Source organism: Balaenoptera acutorostrata, chromosome 16 (assembly GCF_949987535.1).
Source record: "Balaenoptera acutorostrata chromosome 16, mBalAcu1.1, whole genome shotgun sequence".
Classification (NCBI taxonomy): domain Eukaryota; kingdom Metazoa; phylum Chordata; class Mammalia; order Artiodactyla; family Balaenopteridae; genus Balaenoptera; species Balaenoptera acutorostrata.
The window spans coordinates 25,602,393-25,626,960 of record NC_080079.1 but is presented as its reverse complement, the minus strand read 5'-3'; the positions used below and the strand labels follow the sequence as shown (position 1 = coordinate 25,626,960).

The 24,568-nt window shown below is 56.0% G+C and overlaps 1 protein-coding gene across 2 annotated transcripts in view; it reads right to left on the bottom strand.

Moving 5' to 3' along the window:
• The window catches only part of COL17A1 (collagen type XVII alpha 1 chain), a 51,329-nt gene that overhangs the window by 2,475 nt on the left and 24,286 nt on the right, over positions 1-24,568 (bottom strand). For both annotated transcript variants that reach the window (XM_057530391.1, XM_057530390.1), the window contains 38 exons: positions 24,050-24,094; positions 22,809-23,015; positions 22,004-22,225; positions 21,619-21,648; positions 21,215-21,241; positions 19,829-19,855; positions 19,664-19,726; positions 18,815-18,919; positions 17,980-18,042; positions 17,284-17,319; positions 16,610-16,663; positions 16,204-16,239; positions 15,639-15,674; positions 14,928-14,990; positions 13,691-13,726; positions 13,346-13,417; positions 12,512-12,538; positions 11,517-11,552; positions 9,647-9,682; positions 9,327-9,407; positions 8,163-8,198; positions 7,480-7,557; positions 6,511-6,564; positions 6,350-6,391; positions 6,134-6,187; positions 5,616-5,675; positions 5,257-5,283; positions 4,906-4,938; positions 4,753-4,827; positions 4,391-4,441; positions 3,793-3,918; positions 3,095-3,232; positions 2,689-2,757; positions 2,240-2,380; positions 1,643-1,732; positions 1,432-1,542; positions 799-945; positions 203-517 (listed from right to left, as the gene is read on the bottom strand). In XM_057530391.1, the coding sequence (XP_057386374.1) occupies positions 203-517; positions 799-945; positions 1,432-1,542; positions 1,643-1,732; positions 2,240-2,380; positions 2,689-2,757; positions 3,095-3,232; positions 3,793-3,918; positions 4,391-4,441; positions 4,753-4,827; positions 4,906-4,938; positions 5,257-5,283; positions 5,616-5,675; positions 6,134-6,187; positions 6,350-6,391; positions 6,511-6,564; positions 7,480-7,557; positions 8,163-8,198; positions 9,327-9,407; positions 9,647-9,682; positions 11,517-11,552; positions 12,512-12,538; positions 13,346-13,417; positions 13,691-13,726; positions 14,928-14,990; positions 15,639-15,674; positions 16,204-16,239; positions 16,610-16,663; positions 17,284-17,319; positions 17,980-18,042; positions 18,815-18,919; positions 19,664-19,726; positions 19,829-19,855; positions 21,215-21,241; positions 21,619-21,648; positions 22,004-22,225; positions 22,809-23,015; positions 24,050-24,094 (2,949 nt within the window). The remainder of the gene's footprint in view (positions 1-202; positions 518-798; positions 946-1,431; positions 1,543-1,642; positions 1,733-2,239; positions 2,381-2,688; positions 2,758-3,094; positions 3,233-3,792; positions 3,919-4,390; positions 4,442-4,752; positions 4,828-4,905; positions 4,939-5,256; positions 5,284-5,615; positions 5,676-6,133; positions 6,188-6,349; positions 6,392-6,510; positions 6,565-7,479; positions 7,558-8,162; positions 8,199-9,326; positions 9,408-9,646; positions 9,683-11,516; positions 11,553-12,511; positions 12,539-13,345; positions 13,418-13,690; positions 13,727-14,927; positions 14,991-15,638; positions 15,675-16,203; positions 16,240-16,609; positions 16,664-17,283; positions 17,320-17,979; positions 18,043-18,814; positions 18,920-19,663; positions 19,727-19,828; positions 19,856-21,214; positions 21,242-21,618; positions 21,649-22,003; positions 22,226-22,808; positions 23,016-24,049; positions 24,095-24,568) is intronic.

Here is a 24,568-nt window from a genome sequence, read left to right as displayed (position 1 = left end):
GACTCTTCTGGGAAAACAAAGGACAAAGACCCCAGCATCTCTGTTCCCTGCAGCATAGGTTCCAGTCCTGACTGGGCCCCTTGAACTAAGCTTGTCTTCAGTCCCTGCCCGTCTGATTCCAGAACTGCTGTCCTCCTGGGTGTGGAGATGCTCACATGCTCCCGTAACCCCGCAGCGCTGAAGCCTACGTGTCCCCACTTACGCTGCAAGCTCTCAGACACCCGAACGGCCAGCTCGTTGTAATCCGGACCTCCAGCAAAGCTGGCCCCGAATCCACCGTCACCGCCATACATGCCGCCTTCTGCCGCTGCCCTGTAGCCTCGGCCCAGGCCCATGTCCAGGCCAAAGGCTCCCCCTTCGCCCGTGGAGGAGCTGTGGGAAGAGGCCCGACTGAGAGAAGAGGAGCTGCCGCCCCGGCTGTAGGAGCTGTCCGTGGACACCAGGCGGCTGTCCCCGGGGGGACCCTGGGGCCCGGGAGGACCCGGTGGGCCGACGATGAAGCTGCGCACGTCAGGACCTATGGGGAAGAAGCGGCATTAGTGGGAGCCAGGTCTGGGGGAGAGAGAGAAGTGGGACTTGGGGGTGTCTCTTCCAGGGCCTCAACACCCCTGAGCAGGATGTGAACTCGCACCGAGCGGGAGCATGTGGGCTGGGAGGAAGCCGGGCTTCCTCGACTGACCGGGGCGGCTTATGTGTTCCGCCTCCAGTTCCCTTCAAGCCCCGGCTGGCTGCCCCTCTCAGGGAGAAGCGTGGTCTGGGAGGGGATGGAGGAGGGAGAGTGACGTCAGGGACACCCACTTGTGAGGTAGCTGATCAGCTCACTCCGGAAGTTGTCGCTGTTTTCAGCTGCGTATGTCGCCAGAGCTCCTGAGACACCCGGGGGCCCTCGAGGGCCTGGGGGGCCAGGGGGACCAGGAGGGCCTGGGATGGATGACAAGCCAGCAGCTGAGCAGGGGGCAAGAGAAAGAGAAAGATCAGGGATTCCCCTGCCAGGACCGCGGAATTCCCAGCCTGGGCCCGTCTGGAAGGAGGCGGTGAGGGAGGCCTCCACACGCATGTCCCGTCCTCCCCTGGAGTGACTGCTCCCCGCTGCCCTCCACCCCGAGTCCTGGGCCTCATTCAACCCAAATCATATCCTTTCCCCTCAGCCCTTCTGCCGCTGGGAGTTGGAGCTCCCGGCTGGGCACCCGGTCACCCGCTGGCCCCTGAGTTCTCTCGTGACTTGGACGCATGGTGTCCCCCCACTTCTCCCCCTGCCAGGGCTGAAAGCACCTCAACGTCAAGTGTGTCCCCCTCCAGGATCCCAGAGCCCGGCCCTGTACCCGCTCTAGGAGGACCGGGGCCTGGGCTGAGCCCTCCATGGCTGCCCTGGCTCAGACCCGCGGGAGCCCTGGAGGTCAGGCTGCAGCCCTCGCCGGCCTCACTCCTTACTCTGCAGGTAGGACGAGAGGTCCTCCATGCTGATGCTGGACCACGCGCTGCCTGGGAGCCCTGGTGGCCCAGGGGGACCTGGGGGCCCAACAATGCCTCTGAATTCAGACCCTGAGACACCAAGGAAGAGCAAGGATCGGTCACAGCCTGGGCCAAGGAGTTCTGCCCTCCACCCTGAAGCACTCGATCAGATGGCCCTGCTCGGCCCTACCTTGGAGCAAGGAGAGGAGCTCCTCGTAGGATGGTCCCGGCAAGCCTGGGGGCCCTGGGGGTCCAGGAAGCCCAATGCGGACTCCGGAGCCTAAGGAACAAATCCCAAGTGGCGATGGATGCAGATCAGACAGGGAAGGGCAGATGGAGACACCGTGTCAGAGAGGAAGCAACCTGAACAGAAGTGGAGGCTGGGATAGGGGCGAGAGGGGCAGCGGGAAGAGACCGGCAGAGAGTAACGCAGACACGAGACCCTGGGTAATGGCACCGCGGAGGAGAGGCCCCGGGGCCGGGGAAAAGTGCAGGTCAGAAGTGCCCACAGCCCTCCTCCTGCTGGGTGTGTGGGAGTGTGCGTGTGTGCGTGTGTGTGTAGAGAAGTGTGCGTGTGAGTCGTGTGTAGGACGGTGGCCGGGACACTCATTCTGGCTTCCCTCGCCGAGCTCCGTGACCTGCTCTGGAGCCACGGGTTTCAACAGCTCTGAAGGGCCCCCCCTCCCTCTGGGTTGGGTGCAGCCTGGCGGGACAGGGCCAGGGGGCCACTTCCGGGATGTCCGGCACCCGCCCTCCCGCCCGCCCTGCCACGGAGGCGGACACTCACTGGACATGTGGCTGAGGATGCGGCTGCTCAGCTCTGCGTAGTCCAAAGACTGGAGGGACCAACCTCCACTGGCTCCTGGTGGCCCTGGGGGACCCCGAGGGCCCATCAGGTACTGCCGGAGATACTGACGCACGTCATCCCCTGAAAGGAGAGGCAGCGCCAGTATGGACCACACATCCAGCCTAACCTCCCCACAGACTGGCCCGAGTGACGTGTGAGCTGGGGGTTCTCAGACCCCCAGCGGGGCATCAACAAGCTTCCGGTAGCTGAAGGGGCTCCTGCCCGGTTGCCTGGCCTTAGAGGGGAGAGCTGATGCCCCCTTTCCAGCTGGCTGCTGGGAGCGAGGAGGGAGTGGCTCCTTGTCCCAAGGGACCGCCAAGTGTGCCTGACAAGTGCGGGCAGGAGAGAGGGAAGGCACCCCACCCCCTAGCCCACCACAGCCGACTCACGCTGGAGCACAGCCAGGATGTCTTCAGAAGAGATGGAGGTGGAGGACGTGCTGATGCTGTACCCCGAAGCTGTGGGGAAGGAAACCGGTCACCCGCTTAGCTGGTACTGAAGCAACGCACTCATTACTCCAGAATCACAAAGACCCGGTCAACCAGCTGTTTCCGTTTGGGGGAAGTGAATGCATGGGGGTGTTAGCAGGCTATTTATAATTTCTTATTTCTATATTTCTTAATCTGAACAAACCTTTTTTGAAGCTAGATTCGGCAGCCTGATTACCATGAATTCAGCACTGAACATCACATTCAGAAAAAGGGCAAAGCAAACAGCAAATTAAGAGACGAGGCTCCAGGAATAACCGTGGACCCTGGGAGGAAGGTGTCATTACCGGGGTGGGGAGAGGCTTACTCTGTAAGTAGCTCACGACGAGGCTGGCCAGCTCTGAGTAGTTGAAAGTCTCACCCGTGATGGTGGTGACAGGCCCGGGGGGACCAGGTGGGCCTGGGGGACCCTGAACTCCAGATAGATAAGACCTGATACTGTCACCTGCCAACAAAGAAACAAAGCAAAGTCAGGCTTGCCCCCAAGAGGGCATGTCCTCCCCACAGAGGTGACCTGAAGTACTTGATGAAATGCACCCACCCATCCCATCCCGCACAGGGGCCAAGGCAGGGCCAGCAGGGAGCCTAGACTCCCCTTGCTATAGATGGAGAAACTGAGGCAGACTCTGTGCCGGGCCAGGTGGCTCTCCATGGCTGTGGACCAACAAGACTCCAGTCAGCCACCCATTTGACAAAGCTCTGGTGCCCACGTGTGTGGAAATCACACCCTCACCTCCACAGAGAGCACACGGATGAGGTCGGGGGAGTGCACACCAGTGTGAAAGTGTGTGTGTGTGTGTGTGTGCACGTGCATGTGGATGAGCATGTGGGTGTACGAGCCTCTGCTGGGGTGAGGACTAGTCTATGTATCAACACGTGGGCAGCTGTGAGAAGGGTGTCCGGGAGCTCACAGACCTGCAGTGCTGGTGTGCGCGTGTGCACGCACACACACACGCACGCACACACACGCACACACACTGCCCCACTCAGACGCCGGGCACTCACTCTGCATGTAGTCAGAGACGTACTGCTGAATCTCCAGGCCGGAGCTGCTGATGGAGCCTGGTGGCCCGGGGGGCCCTGGTGGGCCTGGCGGGCCCTGCATGAACATGGTGCTCGATGATGATCCCCCTGCAGGAGAGAAAGCCTCTGATTTGGTCTCTCCACCCTGGGGTCCAACGAGGGAGCCCAGGCAATGCTTTTACAGTCTAAGGAGGGAGAGTCTTTCTCAGTAGGAGAACTAAGACAGTGGCAAAGAGCTCCTAGGAGCTCTCCCAGGCCGAGCCCTCCCTTTCCTTCGTCAACCTGCTCACCGCCCACGTGGCCTCCCTCGCCCCTGAACCCCTAGCTCCCAGGCTCTGTTCTCGCCATCATTCATCATCGGTGTTGCTAGTCATCTTTATCATGCAGGCAACCTTCCCTCCCACCCCCGCTAACTTGTAACCTCCTTAAAGGCAGTTCAGAGATCCCAGCACGTGGAGAAAGTATCTCATCAACACTGAATCATGGATAAGTGAATGAATTAGTTAATTAACATCCTCATTGGCATGATCAGCCTCGCTTGAAGAAGGAGAGAAGAACTTTGGGCACCTTTGGTTCTTACCTCGAGAGGGCCCACTGGGAATGCCGGGAGCCCCTGGGACTCCGGGATCACCTGGAATCCAAAACAAGCAGCTCTGTTTGCATCACCTCCTCCAGGAAGCCTCCCCTGGTTCCTCAAGTTCAACCACACTGTCAGCTGTGGCTCAACAACTGTCCCATGTTTCTCAGCCTCATTTCTGCAATGGTGTCACAGCTTCCTTGGGCAGAGACTGTCTCCCCACACCCCGGTCCCTTTCTCCCTCCAGGCTCTCCTCTCTTCAGCCTCTTCTTCCTCCCAAGGCTGTAGCATCAGCAAGTACTCGCAACCCTCTATTCGGGCTCTGGGAGCCAGCCTTGCTCCCACTCCTCCCCGCCTTCACTGACCTCTGTCACCCTTGGGTCCCTGAGGGCCGGGTGGGCCTGGCGGTCCTTGTAGGTTGAGTCCGAGAGAACTGGAGCCTGGAGGCCAACAACACAGTGCAGTCAGCCAGGTGGGGAGGCTCTGGCAGAGCCGGCAGCAGGGGGCTCAGCACTTACCTGAGGCTGAGAACCCTGGGAGGCCTTGCTCTCCTGAGGGACACAGTAGAGAGGGGACAGTCAGCTGTGCCGGCCTCCCTCTCCCCATGCCCCAGCCCAAGACACCACCTCCCTCCTGAGGCATCCCCAAGATGGCTGGGGCAGCACCGGCCCTCGGGTAGTATCTAGAGCTGCCGCACAGACACATGCACACACACACACGCACGCACGTAAGTTCTCAACCATCAGAGACACACTCTGATCTACCCTCACTCATCTGGACCAAACTCAAGAAGCTCAGGGATCTTGGAAGGTCAGCCTTTGCCACTCCCACCCCTACCCCAGGTTTGTTTGATGCCAGTTCTACTGTACCTTGGTGTCCTCGGGGGCCTGGGGCACCTGGAGAAGACAGTCAGTCATGAGACATGTCCCACCCAGATGCTGTGACTTCAAGGGGCCCATGGGGAAGGGGTCGGGGCTCCAGGGCCAGGGCAGACTCGGGGCTTAGGGCTCCTCGTGCCTCTCCTCCCATCAGGACAAGGCAGAGGTGGATATTCTTTGCAGAGCTTCTGACCACCCCCCACCCCCTGCTGCAGGCTGCTGAGCTCCTAATGGGATAGGGCAGGAGGATGAAGACCCGCTCATCCAGCCTCATCCGAACTCTCCCGGCCACCAGCTGGGTAAGCAGGGGCACATACAGGCTCCTGCGCTCCCTAAGACACCGTGCTCACCTTGCTCTCCCTTGGGGCCTGGGGGGCCAGGTGGGCCTGGAGGGCCGGAGAAGAAGGTCTCTGTAGAGGAAAGAAATAGTTTTGAGTGTGGACGATGGATGGATGGATGAATTTTCCACTAGGGACAAGTTCTGGGCTAAAGTACGTTCTAAAGTTATTTCCATATGTTTCTATGTTATACTGTCAGCATTTATCTCATTTCATGAGCATGTGTCCTACCTACTTTATCAGACCTGGGCTCCCTGAGGACAGGAACTAGGTCTCCCCAGTTGGCCCAGAAGCTCCCCAAAGGCAGATCTCCCCCAGGCTAGGCAACCAGGGATTCTCAGGGCGGCTGGGTTGGCATCAGTACCTTCTCTCCACGCAGCAGGTAGCATGGAGTTTATGCAAACACACTCACGGTGGAAAGTCAGAAGAAGGAAGCATGGTGAGTAGGTCAGAAAGGCTGTGTGCCCATGACCATGGCATGTGCTGGGGCTGGGGTAGAGAACAGGAGCGACTTGACTCCCCAGCATTACCTGAGCTGGTCAGGAGAGATCCTGGTGGGCCTGGTGGGCCTGGCAAGCCTTCCCCTAGATAAGAGAGCACCCAAGACCTATTAATGCCAAGAGGTGGGCCAGGAACACTCTGCCCAGGAGCAGAAGTGACAGAGAAGCTCTTTCCTAAGAGCCAGCCCGGAAGAAGCCTGGGCTCTGGGTCCCATTGTCTCTCACCTCCCACTGCTCAGCTCTCACCTGCTGGGCCTCGGGGTCCTGGGGGTCCTGGAATGGATGGTCCTGTAGAAGAGGGTGAGGAAGAGGCAATGCTGAACCCAGGATCTTGGCTTCCTCACTAAGTGCCTTGAGCCCCCTGCCCCCAAGATTCCCCACCTTCCAAAGATCCCTGAGGTGCTCACCTGGTGGCCCGGGTGGTCCAGGTGGGCCTGGGGGACCTCGTAAATCAAGACCCTCTGTGGAAAGAAGAAACCAGAAATGAGCAAAAGCTGTCATGAGGCTGCTCTCCGCCAGCCTCACCCCTCACCAGGATCCTCGGTGCCTGTGCTCACACCCACACACCAGGCCATGTGTCATGGGTGGTGGCACAGGACCCTCCAAGACCCCCTCTGCTAGAGGTGCCTTTTGCTCAGAGGCAGGGCGGGGCTGAGTCGAGCTCCCTGGTGGCTGATGGGGGTGTGCAGTGATGATTAAGAGCATGGCTTTGGAGTCAGACGGCCTGAGTTCAAATCCTGCCTCATCACTGCCAACTTGTGGGCAAGTTCTTGACCTTTCAGCCTCAGCTTCCTCTGCTGTAAACGAGAGGCCCAAGATCTACATCACAAGGGCCTTGTGCAGACTCAGTGGGACGTCAAGGCACAGCACCTGTCACATGGTGACTGTTAGACCAGGGCTGGCGTTGTCTTTGCTGTTCAGGTGTCCAGGTGTCCAGGTGCCCAGGTGGGAGGCCCAGCGGCTTCTCTGCCTGGGCTCTTTAAAGGACTCTGGGAACCGAAAGACCCAGGAGTCAGCGCTCCTAGGCCGGGCCTGTGGCTGAGAACCCAGGGACCCTTGTCGTTATTCATGGTGTGGGGGATTCAGGACTCCTCCAGTCACACTCACAGGGCTGGGTTCAGAGGCCCCATGTGACCCTGGTCCTCCTGGAATCCGGAGAGCCTCTCCGACAGCTGTGCCATCCCCTGTGACTCATCCTCCACAGCCGATAAAGCCCCTGCTGTTCTCAGCGAGCACTGCGTTTCAGAGGAACTGGCCATCCTTACACTGGGGCTCACGATGACTCGCTGGTGCAGCTGCCGCAGGCCCCAGTGCATGGCCACCTCTCCCACTCCCACCCCTGTGTCACCTGTCCCGGAGAACACGGCGGCACTCACGGGCGGAGAGGACCTCAGAGATGGAGCTGCTGCTGCCCATGAACGATTCACCAGGAAGTCCTGGCTCCCCTCGCGGGCCTGTGGGGAGGACACAGAGTTGGGGGACACCGCCTGCAGCTGTCAGTGCTTTCCCTCTGGAGCTGCCCAAGTGCTCGGGGTGGGGCAGGGCCAAGCGAAGCTGACTGTGGGCGGGGCTGAGCTGACTGTGGGTGGGGCTGAGATGACTGTGGGGGGACTGAGCTGACTGTGGGCAGGCTGAGCTGTGGGCAGGCTGAGCTGACTGTGGGCGGGGCCAGAGTGTTGGCTGGGAGCGAGACACACCCCAGGAGGAACTGGAGCCGTTTTTTGGTATTTGGATAAGTTGCTGGACAGTGACACGATTCTCAGGATCTGGTCACCAGAGGCCTGAGGCCTGTGAAAATAGCTGAGCTTGATCCTGACCCAAGAGCCTCAATCTCCCTTTTGGGAGGACCCCTACCTTCTCAGAAACATGGAAGAAGGTGGGAGGAGGTGTCTCCTCTGGCTGCTGAGGCCTTGCCGGGGCCTTGGAGAAGAGCCCGGTGGCCCCTCACCTCCCTTCCCAACATGCACATCTCTCACTTAAAGATGGGGCGCAGGGCCACCCCAGGAAGGAAGCTCTCCCCACAGCCTACAGTCATGCGTTCTTTCAGGGTGTGACATACCTTGCTGTCCTGGGAGACCAGCTGGGCCAACGGGGCCTGGAAATGGGGTTGGGGAAGAAAAGGTTTTATCACACCTCTAGGGGCCAAGTTCTAGAAAGAACTGAAGAAAAGGCAGGTGCCTGCATACATAAGTAGCTTCCTCACAAGGCATGGAACAGTGGCCCAAAGAGGTCACCTTGCTTATTTGAAAGCAATAAGCAGTTTGAGACCAGCCCTGTGGTCCATTCCAGTGAGAATTCCTCTGCCAGGCACTGGGGCCCCTGGGATGGACAGGACTGCCCTCTCTGACACTGTCCTCCGATGGTTAGGGACTTCTAAACACCCGCAGTGTCCCCACTCTCACTGGAGTTTATCAGGAGGGAAGGCCGATCCGTACTTGCATTGGTCATGTTAAATAATGTATTTCATTTACACACAAACATTTTAAATAATTGAAAAATAGATATAAAAAAACAGGCATTTTGGATAAATAGAAAAAAGTATAACCCACAATTCTTTAACTTACAGGCATTTTGTTGTATTTCCTTCCAGCATTTTTTTATCTTATAAAAATATAGTTGCAACTACAGAGCACACATTATCGAGTATTCTGCTCTTTTATTTTAAAAAAAATTTTTTATTGGAGTATAGCTGATTTACAACGTTGTGTTATCTGCCCTTTTAAATAACACTGTTATCTGCTAACAACTTTAAGTCTTCATATTTTTGTAGCCATCTCGTTATTGTTGGACAATTTGGGGATATTTGCTTCAAATAGATTCCTAGCACTTTTGTTGCTCTTGATGCATATTATCAAGTTGTTTTCCAAGAGGAAACAATTTGAGGACTGACTCTGACAAGTCAAATACTGGTTCTGGAGGCAGAAGGACCTGGGCCAAACCCTGACTCTGCTATTTCTTATCCGTGTGACCTTAGGCGTGTCATTTACCTGCTCGAGCCTCCAATGGTGCTGTGGGGACCTAGTGAAGCAATGCCGTGCAGGGCTTGGGCTACTTGCTGGGGAGTGATCAGGGCTCACCAGGCTGTCCGGGAGGGGCTTTCTCAGCCCCTTCCTACTCTTCCCCAGGTTCTGGCCCGGGTTTCAGGATTTGAGCGAATACTGCTACAGTCAAATGTAACCAAGGCCTGATGCTGATCTGGGGCAAAGCAAGAAAACAGACTGACCTGAGGCACCTGGAGGTCCTGGAGGTCCCATGGCTCCAGGAGGTCCCGGGGGACCTGGGACAGTGAGAGTCGATGATCCCTCTGAAAACAGAAGGCACGTTGAACGCTGAGCCCCACTCTCCTCACTCAGAGGGGACCCAGGTCAGGCTGTGGGCCAGGTCGGGCCAGTATTACGTCTGAAATCCCCCCACCCTCCTCACTTCTGACTGGGAGAGCTCAGCACTGCACCTTGCCCAAATTTGGCATCGCACCCGTGGACCTGGAGGGTGTGGAGACAGAGCCAGGGCAGACGCCCAGTACACAGTGCAGGTCCTGCCTACCTGAAGTCACAATCCTGCCTGGAGCTCCCGGTTCACCTGGGAGGGGAGGAAAAGGAGAGTGGTTATTCCCAGGATCAATTAGTGGCTCAATAAATCATTTTCAAGGCTTCTGATTGCATTTGAGACCCACTCCTGGGCTTCTAACCCTCAGGCTAAAGGCATTTTAATGAACTGAAGGGGAGCATACAGGATGCATTAAGCACCAATCTCTGCACTGGAGACCCTGGAGGCTCGAGCATCAATCTTCTTGGCCCACATTAGCTTTTGGAAGAAGCTGGGACTCTGCGAAGGGGCTTCATTTGCGGATGTTGGAGAGTTTGCCTTTTGGTGAGGCCAGAATGATCCGACTCGCGGGTCATTCCCCCTCCCACACTCTATCTTCTCCCACACTGGGCATTGCAGGCTCTTACTAGGAATCGCTTTAGGTGGGAAAAGCACTGAGAGGTCAAAGAGCAGAGGCGGTGAGCCTGCGGGGCAGAGCCCGGTTCCCAGGGCTCCTCAGGGGCTAATTCCCTGGGACAGTAGTAGGGTCTGCACAGAGTCCACAGGGGGTTCTGTGGTCTGGGAAACTCCGAGTTACATAAAGGTTAACAGATCTCTTCTGTGCCTTGTGTCTTAGAGGGTTGAAAATGCAAATGTGCGTGGAGTACTTCCAAGAAGGGAATGTCAGATTCACACTTTCCCAAGGCTGTGGCGATGAGGAATCTCCACTGATTGGAAATCCACGCTCTGAAGAAGCAAGTGAGTGAAGTAGAGGATGGAAAAACCCTTGACTGGAGATTCTTCTGGGACATTTTTGTCATTTCCCAAGGCCTGTGGGCAATTCAGTCATCCACACACTGAGGGGTGATATCGATTTCCCCCTTTGGGGAAGTAGAGGGATGGGCTCTGCTTGCAATCTGCCAGCCCCTCGGGGTCAAGGCCAAGAGAAAGCACTTGAGTTTATTTTTGTTGGAACACAATCCAGTATCAGGTAAAATGTCCACCTCTTGTGCACACTGGACAGAAAGTCACAGGCCCTGGAGAAGGGCAGGGTGTCTCTCCTCGAGAATCCCCAAGCCTCTGATCTCTTACTAAAGATGCCATCAATCCATGAGCAGATCTGTGGACCCAGAGATGTGTCTGCTTGGGCTGTACTTGAAAGAACTCCTTGGCCCAACCCGTGGTTAGCCATAGTTTCTGGAAAGCATGTCCCTCCCAAGGTGACAGTGACAGAGGGCAGCTCCACCGAACGTCAGGGTTCAGGAACGTGGGGTCACAGGGACAGAAGGAGAAGGACCGTCCCTGAGCAGCCCCTTTCCTGGACTGGCTCAGGGTTGGGGTCTGATGGCCCAGACCGGATGCGAGTGTCGCCCTACATGTAAGGGTCAAAGTCCTGAGGATGCCCCTCTGAGAACTCTGACACTGCCCTCTTAGTAACATCTGAGAGGCTCCTCACTGCCGGCGCCAAAGCCCCCTCTCAGAAAGGGGGTGGCAGTGTCCCCGTTACGCTGTGTGGACCATAAAACCTGTCCCAGGGAAGAGGCACATCATGGGGGGACCACGCCTAGGTGAGGGGACGGAGCACTTGTGGGGAGCATTACAGAGTCGGTGGTGGGGACAGCACCCTTGCAGATCCTCCTCCATCGAGGGCTTGGAGACATCCAGGCACCAAAGCGAGGCTCTGGATTGTGGGGGGAAGGGTGGGGCTTGAGGATTCAGGGCTTAATTGATCAGAAGAATCCCTGGCTCCCCAGCCTCACAGCCTTCCACTGAAGCCACTAGATGCCACTAATGATCCAGGCTCTGGCCACAGAGGGACCTCCCTCCTGCCAATGCCTCCCCTCCTGCAAAAATGACCAGTGACTGTCTAATTTGGAAAATCACTTACCTTTAGCCCCTGGTCGGCCGGGGGTACCAGGAAGTCCTGGTGTGATTGAAAACAAGTCAGTCAGGATGATTAAGGGCCAGCAATTCCAGACCCCCTGTGGTAGTACCTAGCGCTCTGTCACTGGCAAGGCCACAATTGCTGACTGAAACCTGCTGACCCACCTGGCTCAGCCTTCTGCCTTAGCCCAGCCCCCTTGAGGGAGCCTCTTGCTCTGAGCCTTCTCCCTCTCTAGGAAATGGAGCAACAGCTGGGCTGGAGGCAGAGGCTCACAGGCCCAGCTTTGGGGGATCCCAGTCCCTCTGGGTGATGAGCCCCCTGCAGCCTGCAAAGCGGCCATTGTAACCCACCGGCCCTGCAGCCTGGGGGAGTAGGGGCTGGGCTTCCTTTATCTGATGCAACACCCCCTCTTGCTTTTGTCCACAACTCCACCAGGGAGCATTTGAAAGATATCCCTGGGCGCTCAACTGCTGGGGGGAGATGCTGTTTGATTTTATTTTACATCTTTGCCTAATTTCCTTTAGGACTTGAGGCTGGTGTGGTGACAGCTTCTCAAATCCAAGTGGGTGCACACTGTCCAACTATCGGACAGGCTTTGACACTGGGGCTGTCCCAGGGAGGCTGGGCCCTTCTACATGAGATGAGCGCCCACTCCCTACCGTACCACAGGGGAGGTGGGCCTCTGTGGGGCTAATGGGACTTCTGGGCCTGGAACCTCCTCTTGGGGGTCCCTGCACCAAAGGAGACCAGGCTCAGGCAGACAGAATTCACACGTGATCTAACCTCATCGCTCCTAGAATGGCTTTCTAGATTGTTCTGTGCATATTTTTCCTTCCTAAGGTGTTTCTCAAGACACATTAAAATGACCTGAACCCATTTTTGCTGGGGGAGTGAGGGAAGGAGAGGAGACACTAAGGTGACTGGAGAAGCATCTGCCGAAAGCTGGGAGTGGGAGGCTTGGCGGTGGCATTTGAAGTGGCAGTGACCCGATGACTCACCCTGAGGTCCTTGGGGTCCTGTGAGACCTATGGAGAGTAGAAGACATGAGAGGAGAGTTGAAGGGCGGAGGAGCCGACCCCTCAGCAGCAGGAGCGGGCGGAAGGGGTTGGTGGGCGCAGGAGGACGAACCCCGTGTCTGGGGCGGCCGGACTCCAGGGTCCTCGCAGCCCTGGATGAGAGCAGTTTTCTGACTCACTGCTCCATCAGGGGATGGTTCTTAGCCCATCCGGGGTCACAGACCCTTTGGGGTCTGAGAGCTACAAACCCAGAAAGTTCATACACTCACTGACCCCTAATGCTGCCCCCAGGTTCCCTCCTGGGTGCTCTCTCCATCTGTGCACCCACCAAAGGAGCCCGGAGGACCCCTGTTCCTCATCGGCCCCTGAGGATTGCCACCTTGTCCTCCCGGCTTTCTTGGCTTGTTTTGATTTGTTCCTCCTGCAGCCCTGAGGATCTTGCTCCTGCTGGGCCTTTGGTGGAGACCCTAACAACGGCTTATCTCCCCAGACTGGTGGCTATTGGTGAGGGTCCAGGTACGGCCCAAGGGGGTCCACAGGGGAAGGGCTCAGAGGACCCAAACACTGAGGTGGCGATAAACTGCCGTTTTAAAGAGACTCCTTGCCCCTTTCTAGAACCCCTTGCTTTCAGTGTTGATCTCTCTTTTCCAAGTTGCCAGACTTGGTGACTCAGGTGTCAGGACTCACAGCCGCTGTGCCCGGCTCAAGCCAGCAGTTGTGGCATTCTCCTAATGAGCTGCTAGAGGAAAATGGATTAAGGAAGGTACATACATACACACACACAGCACGGCCAGCTCCCGCTTCCCACTCTGTTACCTGGCTTTCCTGGGTCTCCAGAAGGTCCTGGTAAGCCCCGGGTTCCGGGCATCCCTGGAAGACCTTGTTCCCCTAGAGAAAGCATGACCAATGTGGAAACGTTTTCCTTTTAGGCAAGCTGACCAGCCAACGTATTGGAGCCAATGGTCTCTTGGGGTTTTACTGAGTAACTTGCTGGCAGGTGGAAGGGAAGAGGGGGATGAGACCGGGACCTTGCACACCTCCCTGTGATGTACGCCCTCTGGCCTTGTGATTGGGTGGCTGGGGGCTGCGCGCTGGGACGTAGGCAGGGTGAGGGGGGGAGTGGCGGGCCAGGGGAGTGAGGAGAGCAGCTCAGTGACCAACCTCTTGGGCCTTGGTGTCCGTCGGGGCCAGCTTGTCCTAGGAAAGCAGATGCAAGCTCATCAGTGACTCTGGGAGCTACTCTGGGACTCCCTCCCTCCACTGCCTTACAGCCTCACAAGCTGTCTCCTAGGTGGGGCGCCCCTGCATCCCCTCCTGCAGCCATCAGACGTGGAAGAAGCCCTGTCGTTGTCACACCTGCAGGGTGCAGCTTTCCCCCTGCCCTCTCCTCCTAAGCCAGTAATGCCTCTTCTCCTGCTGAGAACTGTTCCATGGCCCCCACTGCATCTCCTGCATTGATGGCACAGGACTCGCACACACCAGATGCTCAATACACGTCGGCCTCATTTGGTCCAGGTCCTGGAGGTCAAGATTCTCCAAGATCTTGTCTCCTCTGCTGTAGGCATTATCCTAACCTCTGTCCAAAGTGATGTCCTTCTGGGACCAGCTCTTCCCACCTGCTTTTTCCCACCTCTTTGTCTTTCCTCACTCATGTCTCTGCGTGGCATTTTCTAAGTTGATGTGATAAAAATCTTTACTTTTTAGAACCATCTGAAAAGCCACCTCCTTCATCCTTCTGGTTGGAAGAAACTTCTCTCTCTACTGTTTCCGCATAGCACCCTGTACCTTTCATGGCCCTTGTCATCTCACACAAGCTTTATCTCCCCTCGAGGGAGGTAAAGCATCTTACTCGCCCAGCACAGCATCCTGCACACCATCAGTGCTTCCTAACACTTTGTTAATGAATGAGATTATGAATGCACCACATCTCCATTGGTGGAGCTTAGACCCTTCTGGGACGCGGTGTCAAATGCCTGGCCCCGTGGGGGGTCTTTAGCCAGCTTCCTTGTCCTGGCTGTCAGGTCCCTCAGTAAGGGTCAGCCAAAGGGCTGAACCCTGGAGTATCAGGGCTATGCCTGGAATTCTGCAGGTTCCAAAGAACCTCAGCCCTTGTTTGTCCTCCCCAAGGGCCTGAGGATCTTAGAGGCAGGAACCTGGGCAGATGGACCATGTCCTGCCAAGCCCCTCCAGAGCAGTAAGAAACTGTTAGAGACAGCGGCAGCTCTCTGAGCCCCAAGAGGGATGCCCAGGTCCAGGAACAGCCTGTAAATGGAGCCTCTACCAGGGGTGGGTAGATTAGAGAATGGGAGATACAGCTCTAGGAGGATCTCAACTCTAGGGCCATGATGATGACCGCGGCAGGGCAGATCCATGGTGTTTGCTGCTGTGAGACACTCACCCATTGCTCCTTTAGGCCCAGGCTCGCCCACAGCACCAGGTAAACCTTTCAAGCCAGGCTCGCCTGCAAAGGAAATGGAGTAGGTGTTTGGAGGAGCTTGACAGTGGTAGAACACTCTACCCTCCCGGCCACCCCCAAGCTTGCCACCTCTCCAACCAGAGGAGCTTGGTGTGCCAACCAGAGGTTGGGAACACAGCGTCAGCTTTGATTCTAAAGTCAGGCCTCCCACCCCCGGCAGCAGGCACGGACTGTCCCAGAGGCCACGCCTGGTCTGAAGGGGCCTGTGTATGAGTCTTATTTCCTTGGCAACAAAAAGCTGCCCCTTGTAGCCAAAGCACTAGTACTGTTAATTTCCTTTTTAATCATGCAAGTTGGCAGGAGGTAAGTGGATACAAGTAGTGCAAACTTTCTGCCACTTAGGGAAGAGCTTAATTTTCCCAACTCAATTCTTCAAAAGAATCAGAGACAATCATAAACTCCCTTTTCTGCCCCAAACACTTACTGTCTGGACCATACATGTTGATGCTGGCTTATACTCCATTCAGTGCTTTATTTTATGTTGTCCTGCTTTTTTCTAGATTGCAAGTCCCCTGAAGGTTTTAGACAGAGATTCTGTCTCCTACTTCTGTATTTTTTCCCCCCATCTCCAGTACCCAATGGATTTACAAAAAGTCTTTAGTGGATCACAGTAGATTCCTGTGTGGGACTGACCTGTGAGGCCTCGGGGTCCTTTCTCACCCTGGTCACCTAAAATAAAAATGGGGCAGGGGTTGGGGGTGGAGGAAGCAAGCATCAGTCGGGAGCAAGGAAAAGAATCTCACCCAGTAAGAGGGACCCTGGGCTGCAGAACGGTTCCCACTGTACCTGTAAGCTTCTGTCAGCTGAATGTTGGCAAGAACTCAGCATTAAAGCCCAAAAGGCACACTAGATAGATCTTTTCCGGGTCAGGGCCCACCCACAAACTGACCCAGGCCCTGCTGTCACACCAGTGGGTGCTGTGGGCAAGAGGGGCACCAGACTATAGAGAAGAAGCCTCAGTGCTGCATCCATGCCACCCCGAGGACCACCCAACCACAGCATTGTGACACTGGTGCTGTTTCTCCTCTTTGTGCCTCAGTTTCCCTGAGAGGTTTGACTAGAATCTCAGATCCCTCCCAGCCCCAGGGTCCAGGAGCCAAGTCATATGGGTTTTTGGACACTGGGGCAGGGGTCACATCTGGGTTCCCAGGAGTCGGCAGGCTGTGGTGTTGTCCGAGCAGCAGCGGGAGAAGCATACCTTTGGGTCCTGGTGGTCCCATAGGTCCTTTGTCACCTGAAAAGGAAATGGACACCTTAGCGTAAAGAACCTCGGTAGGGACGACCAGCAAGGGGCAGAGTCTGTGTCTGAAGACAGGCTCCCCGGCGGTCCTGACTGTCCCTTCCCCTCATGCCCCTGTCGGCCTGCACAGGCTGTTGGCATGTCCACCAGACCCTGTCCCCCCAGACCTCCTCCTTTTTTTTGGCCATACCACGCAGGATGTGGGATCTTAGTTCCCTGACCAGGGTTTGACCCGTGCCCCCTGCGTTGGAAGCATGGGAGTCTTAACCACTGGACCACCAGGGAAGTCCCCGAGACCTCCTTCTTAAGTGAGTGGCATCTACAAGGTGATGTCCCCTCCCTCTAACCCCTTCCCCCAGCTTACCTTTGATGCCAGGGAGTCCCACTTCACCTCGGAGCCCTTGGCGACCTACAGAGCCTGCACACAGAGGAAACCACATGGGTGGATGAGGGTCCCCAACTTTGGAAGGGAGGGACATGCACACGGCACACACACACACAACACGTACACACACCTACTTGGCACACAAATGTACACACACACTCCCTGGAGTAAAAGTCAAGGGCCACTGTTCACAGACTCCTCCCCATGTCCCTGCTACATCGTCCCGGTCCAGGTTCCTTGTCCCTGCGATTACCAGGCCCGGGGATGAGGACCCCTCACGGGACCCTGGCAGAGACGCTGGCCTGCATCACAGAGTGGGCTGCAGCTCAAGACTCCCAGGACAGCAGGACAAGCTCTGGCCCACAGGGGATCAGGTGAGGCGGGCGCTTTGCTCAGATCAAGGCAGGCTGGGAACTGCCTGCTGCTGAAGCTGCTGGAGGGCCTCGTGCCCCAAGTCAGGTCAGAACAGATCTCATGGGACCCATCGGTACCAGCCTCAGCCGCAGGGGACACACGTGCAGATGTGAGTTTTGTGTGTCTTAGAGGCTCTCTTTATAATTGCTTCTTTTGCTTTAAAAATGTTTGTTTCTCCATTTAACATCCCTCTCTTTGCCCCAGAAATAGCATCTATTTATGAGAAGAAGGCTACTGACCTGGGGGACCCTGTGGGCCAGGAAAACCGCTAGAACCTGAGGAGGACAACACGACAACGATGATCAGATGGGTCGGGTACAGGCCAGGGACACTGACCCCATGGTGAGTGGCAGGTGGAAGGGGTGGGGCACGCACCCCCAGGTGAGGGCTGTGTGTGCACACCAGGACCCCAGAGCCAGTGGGTCCAGGAGTGATCCCAGTGCAAAGTCCTCCTTAGGGAGGAAGCTGTAGCTGCTGGGATCAAGAGACCCTTTGCTCCTTCCCAGTCAAACATTTGAGCTGGGGTAGGGGCAGGGGCAGGGAGGAGAGTGGACCAGATGGGCATCGCACTGTGAGAAGGCCCCATTCGCCTGGCTTGTCCAGACATATTGTTCTCAAATGTTTGCATCTGGGCCCTAGCCAGCAAAGAAATTGTCTGACTTCTGATTTCCAGATCCATCCCCCCACTTAGGGGCCACATAACAGGGCCATCAAAGAGAGATGGAAACGTGACTCCCAAATCCACCACAGAGCCAAAAATACACCCCCAATCCTGATACCCAGGGACTTCTTTGTGGGGGGGACCCTCTGTGGGCCCATCGACCCCGCACAGGCCTGGGGCCGTGGGTTAGGACCATCTGGGATCCCAGCGTCTGGACCTCTGAGATCCATCCTGGATGTGGCAAACTTGGGTACCGTCTGGGTACCTGACTTACCTTTGGGACCCACAGAACCTGGGACACCAGGTGGGCCTTGAATGCCTGGTTGACCAGCATCCCCTGGGGAGAAATAAGCACTTTGAGAGGGTACCCCCAGTTTGGTTGCCCACCCAGCCCAGTGGTGTCATTTGCAGGGTGGAGGGAACACTTCCCACCCTGCCGGTGGTCTCTGATCCACTGGGGCCACCATGAGGCCAAGAATCAGCAAAACAGTTCAGTTTCTACCTCCAGAGTCTTTATATTCCATGAAGTCTGGCACTCAGTAGGTGCTCAATAAATATTTGTTGCCTGGTTGAGCAATATTTTTAAGAGAGAGTGAAGCTAAAAATAAAGCTTCTTGCTCACCATCTTTTGGCCCTGAGAGGATTTCTGGTGTCTGTGCTTCATTTCCCCTGATGAAAGCAGGCTCATGGTTAAGTATCTAATGCAACATCTTCCCAGCTCCCTCCAGGGCTGGGCTTGTGTCTGAAACTTTCCCTGCCTCCTTCCAGCCAAGAGAGGCTTCAGGGCAGGCACCCCACTCTGCCTTCCGTCAGGCCCTGCCCTGAGCTCTCCACCTCAGCCCTGACTCGTCCCCACCCCCTCTCGGGAAGATCATTTCTCCCTGTGACCAAGTTCTGTGGACTCAGACTGCAGGGGTCTTAGCCCCAGGCTTGAACGCACAGCCCAGCCCACGCCCCCTCATTAGACCACAGTCTCCGCAGGGCCCAGCACAGCCCCTGGCTCAAGGCAGGTGCTCAGCTAAAGCTAGTAAAAGACAGAGGGAGGGAGAACGATGTAAGAAGGAAGTGTGGACGCAGCTAACCCTCCTGGTGAAGGAGTCACCCCTTACCTCTGTCTCCTTTCTCTCCAAAGCCAGGAGGCCCTGGTTCACCGCGAGGTCCCATGGGGCCTTCTCGCCCTCTCTGGCCCATGGGTCCCTCCATGCCGGGCTCTCCTAAAGACAGGAATGTCCATCTCAGGGCCACGAAGGACGCCACAGGCAGCACCTCGCTGGCGGGACACCTGCCTGGAGTGTCCACACCCAACTGCCTACCTCTCTCTCTCCCCTGTAGCCCAGACTCAAAGCAGAAGCCAGAGAGTTTGAAAATGCAAGTGGATCATGTCCCATTTCTGCCCCAACCTGCAAGTGGCTTCTCTACTCACTGGGAGTAAAAGCTGAACCCTCACAAGGCCTCCAGGGCCCCTCCCTCTCGACTCTCTGCCTCTTAGTGGGCTCCAGCGCCCGCCCCCATTCCTCCTGCTCCTCCGCAAGCTCCTGGGCCCATGGGCACACGCTGGCCCTGGGGCGTGTAGCTGCTCCCTCTGCCTAGAAGGTTCCCCCAGATCTCCTCAGGCCTGGCTCTCTCCCGCCTTCACATCTTTGCTCAAGTGGCACCTTCTCAGCAAGGCCTTCCCTGCCGGCCCTATTTTCAATTACCCCTCAGCCCTCCCAAGGCTCCACTGGGCTCTGTGTTCCCATTTCACGAGCCACTTCCTCCCTCTATGCACTTCACTTATTTATCATGTCTGTTGTTTATCTCCACCCAAAAGTAGGCAGGGGTTTTGTTTTGTTCACCACATCTCCCCAGCACCTAAAACAGGGTCTGGCGCACAGCAGGCACTTAACGAACATTTACTGAATGAATGAATGAATGAATGAGGGAATGAGGGAAAAAGTGAACAGAAAAGCGGTTCTTACCCACGCTGCCTTTTTGTCCCTTTGGTCCCTCTGGACCTTGGTGGCCCAAGGGCCCAGGGATACCTGTGGACACACAAGAATAGCTCAGCCCTGCCTTCCTCCCAAACCCCAGGAGCAAGGACCGGGCAGCCTGCAACCCCAGCAGAATCATCAGAGGCTACGCACCTGGAGTCCCAGGGAACCCTCGATCTCCTGTGGGAACAGAGAGAAAAAAGTCAGCCAGAGAACTCAGGCCCATCATCTAAAGGAGCCACCAGTGGAATTCAGGTAGGATCGCCAAATTTAGCAAGTAAAAATATGGTACTCTCAGTTAAGTTTGAATTGCAGATAAACATTGAATAAACTTTTAGTTACAGTGACAAGAGATTTAGTGTTTATATGTAATTCACATTTGACTGGGCATCCTATATTACAGTCAGGAGGGGTGTGGGACCTGCAAGCTGGAGCCTTGAGGAAGGGGGGCTGAGGTGGTGACCCAGGGTGTGCGTGTCAGGGCAGGGAATCCTGAAGATGAGGGCCACCAAGTGGAGGAACCCCAATTCCTGCACCGGGATCTCCTGGGAAGGAGAGAGGGGTGACCCTGTCATCCCCAATAGTGATTCTCAGAATGGTCTGTGCACCCCTGGCCTCAGAACCACCCGGGCTGATCCAGGACACAGGCTCACGGCCCCACTCACACCTGCTCATCAGAGGCCCTGGCAGTAGGGCCCAGAATCTTCCAGCAATTCCCACATACCCCGAATCTTGAGAATCCCACTCAGCTAGATCGAGGGGCACTTCTGTGGTCACTGGGATTGGAAAGCTCTTCCTCCCACCCCTAGGCCTGTCCCAGTGACTGTCAGACCACTTTTCTGAGGACATGTATCAGTTTCCTACAGCGACACTGTGCCACCCAAGTTAGCAGGTGACTGTCCCCCAGCTAACCAACACTGAGGGGCACCTTTTCCTGTGACTATGTCCTGTCTCCCTGCCAGACGCCCCTCTTCCCCTGAAGGCAAGTGGTGGTGCTCCTACTGAATTCCCCCCCCGCCCCAGGAGCTCCATTCCTGACTAGTGGCTTTTATTCCCAGCCTCCCTGGGCTAAAACCCCTGAGAGCAGGCTGCTCACCTGGACCGGTGATTCCTGACCTGGTTCATCAGAATTAACCTGGGGGGAGGGGGTCCGTCCCCAGAGCATCTGATTCCTGGCAGGGCCCAGGAATCTGTATTTCTCGAAATCTCCCCGGGGGTTGTGCAGTAGCAGGCCCTCAGGCTGCCCTTTGCAGCTGGGGGAGATGCAGGCCCTGGGCGCAGGCCTCCTCAGGGTCCCTGGCGTGGGAATCCCTGAGAAGGGGCCAGCAGCAGTGCTGCCCCAGAGATGTGGCCTTGCTCTGTCATGAAGCCCCTGGGTCCCAAAAGCCCGAGGGTGTGAAGGCTGCTCTGCAATTCACGGTCCTACCACAAGGGGAGGTGGCCAGGGGAGTGGGAGGTGCATTTTCTGACACTTGCTGATTGCTTCAAACTGTCAACCCTCACTAATATTTAAGGTAAAGTTTTCCAGGTTTTGTTTACCTTTAGCGCCTTGACTTCCCATGTCACCTAAAATCAGAAAGACATGAAAACTGTGAGATGGGGTGAGAACCCAAGGGCCATTCTCTCCTAGTATCTTAAGGCCCGTTGACAGCATGTAAATGGCATTTCAAGGTGAGCTGGCGTGTGGTGTAGCTTCCTCGCGGTCTCCGTCTGCGTCTCTTGGCACTTCACTCGGCCTCTCTTAGATGATGCCTTAGTTCCCTTCTCATTCTAAGATATTCTGACTATAGAGCCGATTCTCAATCCTCCCAACAGATTCTGTAAGATCTTTCCACTGCTCATCCTTCAATTTGGAAAAAAGAGAAGTTTTCCAGTCCTCCCAGAAAACCCAGCTCCAGGTGCAGGAAACGAGAGCAGAGAAAGGGCTCCATCCACTGTGATACCTTTAGGGCCAGGGCTTCCTCGGAGATTTCCTACAAGAGACAGCAAAGCCTGAGTTAGCTGCACATCTTCTGTGTCACACACACATACACACACGCGCACACACATTTGAAGGGGATCACCGTGGTACAGCAGGAAGAAACAGAGGCTAGGACTAGCAATCTGATTCTACAGTGTGCAGGTTGTGTGATCTTGGTCATGGGCAATTCTCCCCAGGTCTGAGTTTTACTAGCTGTAAAATAGGATAGCAATACGGGTCCTCCCCGCCTCCCAGGGCTGTCAAGAGGGCTGAATGAGGGGAGCTTGAGAGTGCCCTAAATGGGTACCACTCCACATACAGCAGCCGGGACTGGGAGCCACTGGCCCTTTGGCTTGCGATGTGCTCACCGTTTTCCTGTTCTGCCATCAGCTTGCCCCTCATGAATTGCCAGAGGTCTTCTTGACTGTAGCCATCAAGCCCAGATTTCCCGACACCTTCCCCCAGCCTCGGTGCAACACCCGGCACAGAGTCCTGGCTGCTCCTCTCCATCTTCTCGTTGTAAAGCAGCACGCTGCTCCTGACCTTCTCCAGCTCGTCCACCCGTGCTTTCAGGTTCCTTACCTCCTCGGCTGAAATGGACACACGGAGGCAGTGTCAGCACAGGAGCCCCCGAGCCAGTGCCTTCCAAGCTTCCAGGGGAGCCTGAAAAGGGGGCTCTGGAGTCCGTGGCGGCTTCTTCATGCCATGGGGACATTTTGCTGGAATATTTTGGGGGAGACAGTCTGTCGTGGCTACCAGCAGGATAAGCTACTCGAATTCGGAACCGAGCGTTGAAGACGCCTGGCCATCATCTGAGATGGTCACAGAGCTGGCCCTCTCTCTCCCAGGGAGCTGGTGTGAGAGCCAACAGAACGTGGAAAGTAAAGAGGCTATGAAAGGTCTGGCCTGATTATTAAGGGCAGCCAGATGCTTAGAGCAGGATGCCACGGGGTTGGGGCCTGGGGCCAGGGCCGAGGAGCTGCCTTAGAGTCCCAGCTCAGCCACGGAGAAGCCCTGGGACCTTGGCCAGATGCCTCCTGGAGGCCCAGTTTTCTCATCTGCAGTAACATGGGGTCTGCACCCATGATCTCGGGACCCTTGGCCCCTGACACTCGGGACACTCGCTGATTCTTGCCCTTTGGAAGGGGCAGCGGGGCTGCCGTCACCACATACCCAGAGCGATGAGGCCAAAGAGCAGCCCGAGGAGCAGCAGCCAGGTGAGGAGCAGCCCCAGCAGCCACTTCCACCAGCTGCAGCAGGAGCCGCAGGGGCACCAGGCTGGCGCTACCCCCCACGAGCCCTTGCCGCCTCCACCGGAGACCCCGCTGCCAGCGCCCCTGCCGCTGCCGCCCCCACGGTGGCGGTTGTAGCCGTAGAAGTCTGTGGAAGAGAGGGCAAGGGTAAGGTGAACGCAGGCAGCTCTTGCCCTCTTCCCTCCAAATTCTCAAACTTTTGGTGCCTTCCTGTGGGCCTGAGTGAATGTGAGTGGGGCTTTCAGGTTCCTGTGTGGCTCCTGGAAAAAACACAGGGCTGTGGCTGGCGAAGAGCGGAAGTCGGACGATCCTGGCCTTGAGCTGTGTGACCCAGAGAAAGTCACTTAACCTCTCTGTTTCACTTTTTATAAAATAGAGTTCAAAGCTGACCTTTCTTCATGAGATGGATGTTGAATGAAATGAGATAAGGCATGTAGAGTAATTAGCAGAGGATGTAGCAGATACGACCAGGCTTAAAATTCTTGGTTATGAATGTGGATCTGCTACAACCTCCTGCATTTTATTATGCACAAAGCTGAATAATTCCCATCTTCATGTCTCAGTTCATGCGGCTCTTTCTTTGTAATCCCCACAGTGCCTAGAACTACACTCGGCTCGTAAGGGGTGGTCAGGAAGCTTTTTATTTTTATTTATTAATTTTTATTTTCAGTGACAGTGTTTTTAGTTTTTAGTATCTAAAATGGGCTGATACCCCTTGATCGGCTTCTCTCACAAGATTATGGGAGCAAGTGAGGAAAGTGTAAAGGACTGCAGAAGTGTGTGGTCTTAGGGTCACCTTGCAGCCCGTGTGGGCGGGGGGGGGGAGGGGAGTGGTTTGTAAGACACAACAGTAGCCCTGCTGTGCTGCTCCTGCCATGTTGGCAGACTCTGCAGCTAAGGGCAGACCATGGGCACCCAGCAGGGGCAGTGTGGCCCGTGAGCACATCTCCTGAGCTAAGCTCCTTCTGCAGCCCTGCTCCAGCCCCCAGCCAGCCCCTCTCCCGCCCTCCACCCCGCTCCCATTGAAGGCTTTTGGGGAAGATCTGTAGAGTTGGGTGGCTCATGCATGCCCTGGCTCCAGGCTAGGGGGCCGTTATCTATTCCATTCACCATAAACAGCCCTTTCCGCTCCAGTCACTGCAGGACCCAGGTCTTACTCACCTGCGGAGGCGGCCTTGCCCTTTGCGGACACGGTCTTCACGTCTCCTGAAATACAAACACCGAGAACACATGTTTTGACTGAGCCTTTCAACTGCAGGAGCCCACAGTCCAGTGCAGCCTGTGCGTGGACTTGGGACAGGGCTTGATGTAGATGTGCCCCCAGGGACCTTGTGGAACAGCCACAGGCAGGTGCAGGAACATCCATTACCTAAGTCCTCACAGATCTCATATTTGCAATAATCACCTTGTTGAAGACATGGCTTGGCAAACAAGTCACAGTGGGAAAAAGCACAGCGTCATAACCTTCTTGTGACCTTCAACCTCTAAAGCCCGAGACATTTTTTGGAGGACCGTGTTAGGAATGACCATGGCATTCAAATAATAAATGTCCCTGTGAGAAATGACTCTTGATTTCTTGGTTACAAGACTGCACACAGGTTCCTAACCTGGGGTGGAGGGAACAGAAAGGCAAAGATGGGCTTGGAGGAGGGCTGATCATGAGTCCTGGATGCCATTTGA